General features: G+C 39.1%; 1 protein-coding gene across 1 annotated transcript; it reads left to right on the top strand.

Moving 5' to 3' along the window:
* Nucleotides 1-3: 3 nt before the first annotated feature.
* Nucleotides 4-10,483, top strand: LOC114752189 (cell morphogenesis protein PAG1-like; the record flags this gene model as incomplete). The annotated part of the gene is made up of 8 exons (XM_028940916.1): nucleotides 4-253; nucleotides 357-470; nucleotides 1,923-2,551; nucleotides 2,655-2,851; nucleotides 3,566-3,788; nucleotides 4,721-4,840; nucleotides 5,909-6,688; nucleotides 7,310-10,483. Coding segments are annotated over 8 exons (5,373 nt in total), but the record flags the coding sequence as incomplete, so codon positions are not given.
* Nucleotides 10,484-10,832: the final 349 nt, after the last annotated feature.

Here is a 10,832-nt window from a genome sequence, read left to right as displayed (position 1 = left end):
CTAGACAGTGTAACCTCACAGCTCTTAACAGTTCTAAGGAAAGGGATGCTTACTCAGGATGTCCAGCATGATAAGCTTGTTGAGTTTTGTGTAACTATAGCTGAACATAATCTTGATTTTGCCATGAATCACATGATACTAGAATTGCTCAAACAAGACAGCCTTAGTGAAGCAAAGGTTATTGGTCTTCGTGCTTTGCTTGCCATTGTCATGCTGCCTTCTGGTCAGCACGTGGGTTTGGATATTTTTAAAGGTAAAACCAGTGATTAGCATATGGTAATAATGAACAGCTAGATTTGATGAACATGGTTATGTTTAGATCTAAATCCTAAAACTCCGGTTTTTTGACCTAGCAGGTCATGATATTGGCCACTACATTCCAAAAGTGAAAGCTGCCATTGAGTCAATACTGAGGTCATGTCATAGAACATACAGTCAAGCACTGTTGACATCTTCAAAGACCACAATAGGTAATTTCTTGGAATATATGGCAGCCAGCCAAATGTACTGCAATATTTTCTATTTGTTCTATTATATTAAATAATAAATGTATATGGCAAGGAAAAGAAGAGTAGAAGTGAGAGAGAGAGAACGGATTGATAGAACCAGAATTTCATTCACAAATTGAATCAACTGCTCCCTTTCATTATACAACAGTTATTTAAGGAGTCGTTCGTTAGATTCCTAACTAGCCTTAGTTGCAACAGCTTGACCTGCTTGAACTAACTTCCTAACCACTTCCATTACACCAATCAATGTGCATGGGAAAATTAGTATGTAAATGTGAGAATGGTATTTATCTTATCCTTTTTTTGTATTTTGTAACACTGTCGAAGTCCCATATTAGCTGTATCTTGAGCTAAACAACTTTTTCTCTGTATAAATATTTGCAACACGAGCTTCCCTTGTCATGCTATCAAAGCACATAGGGAGAGAAGAATAGGCATTCGTAGTAGTGTGGTTTCAGGGATATAGCTTTTCCCTCTTGGGGAGCTCTGATGACTTTTCCAGTAGAACTTGGCATTTGATCTATTTGGTCAACTTTTCTAACAATCATTTGGTGTCTTTTCTAGCAGAATTTAGACAACTTTTCTTGCGGTCCTCAAACTACTCTTTACTCTGGGCATTGCATCAGCAATGCCTTTCTCCAGCTACTCTGGTATTAATGTTATGAATCACTTTTGCTATTCTTGGAAGTGCTGTTAAATCAAGGGTCATACAACCTACTTCTACAAAACTTGCTGCATGTGATTTACATGCTCCATCTTGGAAGGGCGTTAGAAAAGCATCCGTTAATCCATATTTTTATATAGCTATGCTATAGAAGCTCCCAGTTGGTTGTGTATCCCAAATTAAACAACCTATACTTAAATATATGTACTACAAGCCTCCTTTTGTCATGGCTTTCGAAAGCATTCTCTCTCTCTCTTACTCTTCTACATAGCATAGATAAATGGAGACCGTAAAGTAGAAAATTTAGATATGGAATGTGAGAATTGAGAAAATTTGGGAAAGATGGTAGCAAGAGGAGCGGTCCAAAATATAAATAATATTTTTGACACTTTTGGTGTTAAAATCATGACTTTCTAGATGCAGCCATTTAAAGGGTACAAAGCCTATCCTATTTTTATTGTATTTTCTTTTTAACTTGTCATTTGAACTATTGAAATATAACATCCATATATGTGATTAGTCTATTCCTTTTTTCTGTAATTATTTTCTCGTCTATATCAATTATCTTAATTTGTATAATGATCCAATTTCCCCACTTAGCGGGGTAAAGATTTTGTTGTTGTATAATGATCCAATTTCTGATTTTTTAAACTAGCCATAATGACGATCCTTGGAAGAATTTTCAAATTTTCATATTTCTATGGAAATTCTGACCGCATCGATGCCTTTTTGTCCTCTATATTTTGTAGATGCTGTAACCAAGGAAAGGTCACAAGGGTATCTATTCCGTTCTGTGTTAAAGTGCATCCCATATCTAATAGAAGAAGTTGGACGAAGTGATAAAATCACTGAAATAATTCCCCAACATGGCATAAGCATTGACCCTGGTGTTCGTGAGGAAGCAGTACAAGTACTAAATCGTATTGTGAAATACCTACCCCATCGTCGTTTTGCAGTAATGAAAGGAATGGCCAACTTTATATTACGACTTCCAGATGAGTTCCCTCTTCTCATTCAAACATCACTAGGACGTCTACTGGAACTAATGCGCTTTTGGAGATCCTGTCTAATAGATGATAGAATGCAATATGATGCTCAAGATGCAAGACCTTTGGGGCATGAAGCTGAGAGATTTAGAAAGTCTTCCTTCCAACAAATGGGAGAAGCAATCGAATTTCGTGCATCAGAAATTGATGCAGTTGGTCTAATTTTCCTTGCATCTGTTGATAGTCAAATCAGGCATACAGCATTAGAATTATTGCGATGTGTCCGGGCCTTGAGAAATGATATTAGGGACCTGAGGATTGAGCAACCAAATCATCTTCTGAAATATGAAGCTGAACCAATATTTATTATTGATGTTCTAGAAGAACATGGGGTATTAATATTTGTTACTTATTTTATTTTATTTGAAATTTAGTTATGGCATTTTTTATTTTTATTTTTTAGTTACAGTTTTAAATATCTTAGTGGTGCTGCAGGATGAGATTGTCCAGAACTGCTACTGGGACTCAGGGCGACCTTTTGATTTGAGAAGAGAATCTGATGCCATTCCTCCTGAAATGACACTTCAATCTATAATATTTGAGAGCCCTGATAAGAACAGGTGGGCTCGGTGTCTTAGTGAGCTTGTCAAATATGCTGCCGAGCTTTGTCCAAGCTCTGTCCAGGAAGCAAAGTATGTACACGCATCTTTTCCCTAAATTTTCGCCTCCTTTCCTGAATTTCATACTTTGTATCACGAGATACTTTAAGAATCAGCAAAGAGAGCAAAAGGGGGTTGGTCTTCTGCTTAAACTGCCAAGAAAAGGGAAGAAAACGTCATTTTATCATGCTGATTGATATAGTCCCATTACATTGGTCAAATCGCTTTATATAAGTGATAGAATCCCTAATCATTAACAGATCTCCTGCCCCCAAATAGCCTGTTAACTTGAAAAAGGACACGAGGAAAAAAGTTAAATTGAAAACAAAGGTGCTAACCAACGCACACAACTTCAGTCTGAGTAGCATGTCCGCTGCCATAGTGCAGACAGTAATCCAGTCACCCTTTTGGTTTCCGTAGTTGCTCCTGCATCATGATTCAGCTTTCATTAAAATGACTTGTAATGAAACATGATGGGTAAATGTGTTAATTTTTGGATAGATCTAGTGTAAATGTTTCCTCTCTATTTCATGGATGGTTATGTTTGGTTTACTCTCTTAATCTGACAAGAAAACAATTTTTGCCAGTAATTATCTTGCCAACTATTTTCTTCTTTTTTTTGGGGGGGGGGGTGTTGTGTGTGATAAACTTGTAATGCTTATCCTGCTTCCTTCAGTTAATCTATACCCTGATCCACTTCCCACATAAACATTGCAAGATGATGTAGTATGACTTTGGCTCTGGCAGGGTAGAGGTTATGCAACGCCTTGCTCATATTACCCCAGTTGAGTTGGGTGGGAAGGCTCATCCATCACAGGATGCTGATAATAAACTGGACCAGTGGCTCATGTATGCCATGTTTGTCTGTTCATGTCCACCAGCTGCTCGAGAATCTGGTGGAACTTTAGTAACCAAAGAACTCTGCCATCTTATTTTCCCTTCATTGAAATCTGGATCTGATGCACATGTTGTGAGTACTCCTCAAGAAACTTTGTCCATTTTGTAAAACCTATCTTCACATGAATACTGGCAGGCATACTTCAGGACAATTTGTCTTAATATTTATTCCCATGCTGTTAACATCTAACTTTTATGGAATTTATTATTGATTGATATAGTGATTGCTGGAATTCACAAATGGATTAGTCCCATTAACATGTTTAAACTCCTTCCTGTCCTTCTCTTTCATAATTAAACCCCAATAATTGAATTTTTTTTTTCGTGCTAGAGTTCATCCTGTAACTTATTTTCTATTGAAGAAGAAGTGGATAGTTCAATTTTACTTTCCTAGACTATTAGTTTGCTATGCTGATTTCCCCCTTAATATGTTTTCTGTGGTTGTAATTAGGGTGTCACTATAGGTGATATCTGTGCATGTTTACTACGAAGTTTTATTATTTATTCTATTCCACAAGAAGCTGCATGGGTCTTTGTTTATATAAAGGAAAATATGACGGGAAAACACTGCTTGTATTTCACTCTAGAAGAAAATTCTTACAGCATTATGTACAATGTTTGTTTATGTGGGAAAGCTATTGATTTTACACAATGAAAAATAATTACTCGCAATGGCAAGGAATTCATATTCAAATCTCCAGGATGATGAAATTGGTACTAATCCCAAGATCCCAGCAATGTACATGGTTAAATAGGGCTCATATGTTGAATAGTTGATATGATGTTAGGAACTGATTTTTTATTTTCTTGGGTAAATGATAGTTAACTGAAAATATGAGGTTTTACATTAAAAGGGCAGTGGAAGGATTAATGGGTATTAGACTTGCTACGGTTTTAAATTTTTAATGTTATAAGGGCATCTTCTTCTTCTTCTTCTTCTTTTGTGGGTTTTCATTATCCATCCTCTTTGGTGTCTATTTTTTGCTAAGGAGGTTTTGATATTAGCATGCAGCCACCATGGCTCTTGGCCACTCGCACCTGGAAGCATGTGAAATCATGTTTGCTGAACTTACATCTTTTATTGAAGAGGTTTCTTCAGAGACAGAAGGAAAACCCAAGTGGAAGGTATTGCTTATGAGGTTATAGAATTCATTTTAATTAGTTTAACAACATTTTCAACATCATTGAGGTCCATTTTTTCTTGAATGAGCTACATAATTCGTACGTATCTGAGGCCAAGAAAAATCATGTTAAATCTAGTATTCCCTTCATTCTCTAATTAATGCCAGTAAGCATAATGGTAAAAGTGGAAAATACCTGACTCTCATTTGTGAAACTTGAAGAAAATTTTAGTTTATAAGTGGGTTTTTTAATGTTCTTTCCAATCATTTTTAATCTTCCCATTGTCTGTTTAAAAGTAAATCTGCTTTGATCTCTATTTTTGAAGATTCCATTCATGTATCAGTTCTACTTTTTCCTGAATATAATTTTACAGCTGAGACCTAAAAACACTAGTTCTATTTTTGAAAGTTCAGTTTACTGTTGAGACCTGAGAACTAAATTTTTAGCGCAGGAAAAATAAGCACTGGATTTTTAAAGTTATGAAATATTTTCAGTTTATGCCTCGAATATGTTATAGGAAACTATTAGCACTTACTAATTCTTATTTAAAAAAAAAAAAAAAGCTGTTCGTTGACAACCCCCCATATGCATTGGTTTTTTGTATTTGCTTACATTCAGTTTTGGTTGACAGTAACAATCACCAGAAAAACATTTTCAGTGTTAAATTGGTTTTCAAACTGGTCCATATTTGTGAGAGTTTTATTCTTTGTGCCTGCCTGAAAACCTTTCCTATTTTTAGCATGGGATAGGTTTGGAGTTGGTATATTTCAAGTTATGCAGGGTTTTTTCAGGCAGAGTAGGTGCCAATTCTCTTGTCATCCAAAAGCCTGGTCCATGAAGCTTATGATAGAATGTTAGAGATGATGATAATATATGAGAAAGGAAAAAACAATTAAAAAAAGCACTTGCAGAACCTTGAAATTTAAATACAATAACATTGTTATAGTTCCTTGGTTCAAATTAAATTAATGGAGGTGAAACAAGTAAAACTGGTTTTATTGCTAATTTGATTACTTCTCAGAATTTTGAATCATGGTTTGACATGTATAAGATATATTTTATGAAATGCAGAGTCAAAAGTCTCGCCGTGAAGAACTCCGTATCCACATTGCAAACATATACCGTACTGTTGCTGAAAACATATGGCCAGGCATGCTTGCCCGCAAGCCAATTTTCCGTCTCCATTATCTTAAATTCATTGATGAAACAGCTAGACTGTTCTCAACAGCCCCTCCGGAGAATTTTCAAGATATGCAGCCCCTCCGCTATGCACTTGCTTGTGTTCTAAGATCATTAGCCCCAGAGCTTGTTGATTCAAAATCAGAAAAATTTGACGTTAGAACTAGAAAGAGACTATTTGATCTTCTACTCTCCTGGTCCGATGATACAGGCAGCACCTGGGGTCAAGACAGTGTTAGTGATTATCGACGTGAGGTTGATAGATACAAGTCTTCTCAACATGCCCGCTCAAAAGATTCAGTGGACAAAATATCATTTGACAAAGAATTGAATGAACAGGTTGAGGCTATCCAGTGGGCATCCATGAATGCGATAGCATCACTTTTATATGGACCATGCTTTGATGACAATGCAAGGAAAATGAGTGGTCGTGTGATATCTTGGATTAATAGTTTGTTCATAGAGCCTGCCCCCAGGGCTCCCTTTGGTTACTCACCTGCTGATCCACGAACTCCATCATATTCATACTCCAAACACATGGGAGATGGTGGCCGTGGAACTGCTGGTCGTGATAGGCATAGGGGTGGCCATCATCGTGTTTCTTTGGCGAAATTGGCTTTGAAGAATCTTTTGCTCACAAATCTGGATCTTTTTCCTGCTTGCATTGATCAGGTACTGTGTTATGCTTCTCATTCGGGTGCTGTTTGATTGACTAGGTGTAGATTATAAAGCTGTAAAGTATAATCACTATTCAACAGCCACTGCATGAGTATTTTTCAATTACTACTCTGTTCAGAGGTATGGTACGACAAAAATAGTTCATCAGGAAAAGTCAGAGCGCTTAATGATGATGCATGATTCGTACAAATGACTACATGGAGACATTAGCAATTGAGGAGACAATAAAGTACTTGTCCAAACTCCCCTCTCCAGGATGTGCAGTCAAAATTAAAGAAATGAAGAAGATAAAGAAAAACAAATTATAATTTAAGAAATATTCAGCGGACAGAAATGCATCCGAAGAATGTAATTTACAGTCGTGTGAGATGAGACTTTACAGGCTTCAGCTAAAATGATGCACTTCGACTGTTTTCCTACAGTTGTTTTTAAGGACTTTACAGGTTTATGCTGATGGCTTGATTTTCAGATCATTCTTCCTATGCATCACCTGTTTTTTTTTTTGGCCTGAGTTCTTCCATGTATTATCTATATCTCTTTTTTTGTAAGAAAATCTGGCTCGTGACATCATGCCATCAACATAAAAGCCTATGTAACTTCATTTTTTTCATGCAGTGCTATTACTCCGATTCTGCTATAGCTGATGGCTACTTCAGTGTTCTAGCTGAGGTATATATGCGCCAAGAGATACCAAATTGTGAGATACAGAGACTCTTGAGCCTGATCCTTTACAAGGTGGTGGATCCATCAAGACAGATCCGTGATGATGCCCTTCAGATGCTGGAGACTCTCTCTGTTCGTGAATGGGCTGATGATGTTATTGAGGGCTCAGGAAGTTATCGTGCTGCTGTTGTTGGTAACCTTCCTGACTCCTACCAACAATTCCAATACAAGCTTTCCTGCAAACTTGCCAAAGATCATCCTGAACTCAGCCAGCTTCTTTGTGAGGAGATCATGCAGAGGCAATTAGATGCAGTGGATATAATTGCTCAGCATCAGGTCTTAACTTGCATGGCTCCATGGATAGAGAACCTTAACTTCTGGAAACTCAAGGAAGGCTGGAGTGAAAGACTATTGAAAAGTCTTTACTATGTGACTTGGAGGCATGGAGACCAGTTCCCTGATGAAATTGAGAAATTATGGAGTACCATTGCTAGCAAAAACAGGAACATTAGTCCTGTTCTGGATTTCTTAATCACAAAAGGCATTGAAGATTGTGATTCAAATGCATCAACTGAAATAAGTGGTGCATTTGCCACATATTTCTCTGTTGCAAAGCGAGTAAGTCTATATTTAGCTCGAATATGTCCTCAGCGCACTATAGATCACCTAGTTTTCCAATTATCTCAGCGGCTGCTAGAGGATAGCATTGAGCCAATTGGGCCAAGTGCAAGTAAGGGTGATGCTACTGCAAACTTCGTGTTAGAGTTTTCACAGGGTCCTGCCATGGCTCAGATGGCATCTGTTGTGGATAACCAGCCACATATGTCCCCTTTGCTTGTGAGAGGTTCTCTTGATGGTCCACTTAGGAATGTAAGTGGCAGCTTAAGCTGGAGAACAGCTGGGATGACTGGACGGAGTGTTTCGGGTCCACTAAGTCCAATGCCTCCAGAGTTGAACGTCGTGCCAGTAAATACAGGGCGATCTGGTCAGCTCCTTCCATCGCTGGTTAACATGTCTGGACCCTTGATGGGTGTCAAAAGTTCAGCAGGGAGCTTAAGGAGCCGCCATGTTTCACGGGACAGTGGAGATTACCTTGTTGACACACCAAACTCAGGTGAAGATGGATTGCATGGTGGGGGTGCCATGCATGGTGTGAATGCAAAGGAACTTCAATCGGCCTTGCAGGGTCATCAGCAGCATTCCCTGACACATGCAGATATAGCTCTGATTCTACTTGCTGAAATTGCATATGAGAATGATGAAGACTTCCGGCAATACTTGCCTCTACTCTTTCATGTCATATTTGTTTCTATGGATAGCTCAGAAGACATAGTATTAGAACACTGCCAGCATTTGCTTGTTAATTTGTTATATTCACTTGCTGGCCGTCACTTGGAACAGTATGAGGTGGAAAATAGTGAGAGGGAGAACAAGCAGCAGGTTGTAAGCTTGATTAAATATGTACAATCAAAGCGGGGAAGCATGATGTGGGAGAATGAGGATCCCACAGTTGTAAGAACTGAGCTACCAAGTGCTGCTCTTCTTTCTGCTTTAGTTCAGAGCATGGTGGATGCTATCTTCTTCCAAGGGGACCTTCGGGAAACTTGGGGGGAAGAAGCTTTGAGATGGGCTATGGAGTGCACATCAAGACACCTTGCCTGCCGTTCCCACCAGATCTACCGAGCCCTTCGACCTAGTGTAACAAGTGATGCTTGTGTATCACTTCTTCGGTGCCTTCATAGGTGTCTAGGAAACCCAGTGCCTCAAGTATTGGGATTTATTATGGAAATTCTAATGACATTGCAAGTTATGGTGGAGAATATGGAGCCAGAAAAGGTGATACTGTATCCTCAGCTATTTTGGGGATGTGTTGCTATGATGCATACAGATTTTGTGCATGTCTACCGCCAGGTTCTTGAGCTTTTCTCTCATGTGATTGACCGGCTATCATTTCGTGAGCGAACAACAGAAAATGTGCTCCTTTCAAGCATGCCTCGTGATGAACTTGATAATAGTGATCTGGGAGAATTTCAACGTACAGAATCCAGAAGTGGCTTTGAACTTCTGCAAGAAGGGCATCTGCCACCATTTGAAGGAGTGCAGCCTCTTGTTCTTAAAGGACTTATGTCCACTGTCAGTCATAGTGTTTCCGTTGATGTCCTTTCACGTATTACCGTGCATTCATGTGACTCTATATTTGGGGATGCTGAGACAAGACTCCTGATGCACATTATTGGATTACTCCCTTGGCTCTGCCTTCAGCTCAGTAAAGATCCAGTGATAGGTCCAGCTTCACCTCTCCAACATCAATATCAAAAAGCATGCTCTGTTGCAACCAATATTGCAATTTGGTGCCGAGCAAAATCGTTGGATGAATTGGCCACAGTGTTTGTGGCTTACTCCCGAGGTGAGATCAAGAGCATAGATAATTTCCTGGCGTGTGTTTCCCCACTACTGTGCAATGAGTGGTTCCCAAAACATTCAGCTTTGGCTTTTGGGCACTTGTTGAGACTACTGGAAAAGGGGCCAGTTGAGTATCAACGGGTCATTCTGCTCATGCTCAAAGCTCTCCTTCAGCATACTCCAATGGATGCTGCGCAAAGTCCACATATGTACGCAATTGTATCTCAGTTGGTGGAAAGCACGTTGTGTTGGGAAGCACTAAGTGTCTTAGAAGCCCTTCTACAGAGTTGCAGTTCATTGACTGGTTCTCATTCACACGATGCTGTGTCATTTGAGAATGGTATCAGTGGACCTGACGAAAAGTCGCTTGCTTCCCAGACCTCATTTAAGGTCCGCAGTGGCCCTTTGCAATATGGGATGGGATCAGGATTTGGAGCAGTTTCTGCGCCAACACAGGGTGGGATAACCGAGTCTGGGACCTCACCAAGAGAGATGGCTCTGCAGAATACTCGCCTGATTCTTGGTCGGGTACTTAATAACTGTGCTCTAGGTAGGAGAAAGGACCAGAAGAAATTGGTGCCTTTCGTGGCCAATGTAGGGAACCCATGAATGCAAAATTTCATGATTTTGTGTATATATTGTTGAAAGATGCAGTAGGATTGTTTTAGGAGAGTTTGAAGCTGTACATAGGATTTTAAAGACAGTAGTATCACAGTTTTGTAGCACGCGTAGTCGCACAGACAATATGCTCTCCATGATTCAAATGTCATGTATAATTTAAGCTAATTTAGATTGCTCCACTGTTCTCCTTGTGTTATATGTGGCTAACCATATTGGTGTAGCTGCTGTATGTCATGTTCTGTAACTTTCGCTGTTCTTGCGTCTTGGGTTTCTCTCACCTCCAAGTTGGAGGAGGTACACGAGGGAGATCGCTGATGCTTGAACTCTGAACTGCTATAGAATAGAAAGATTCTTTAACAGGCTACTCAGAAGAGCCGAGACATTGTTTGATATCCCTAATGATGTAACCCGTGTATGCTGTTTAAACTCAGATTTGATTAGATTATCGAAT

Source organism: Neltuma alba, unplaced genomic scaffold (assembly GCF_004799145.2).
Source record: "Neltuma alba isolate B1F8T4 unplaced genomic scaffold, ASM479914v2 tig00007270_pilon, whole genome shotgun sequence".
NCBI lineage: Eukaryota > Viridiplantae > Streptophyta > Magnoliopsida > Fabales > Fabaceae > Neltuma > Neltuma alba.
This window is presented reverse-complemented; position numbering and strand designations above follow the sequence as displayed.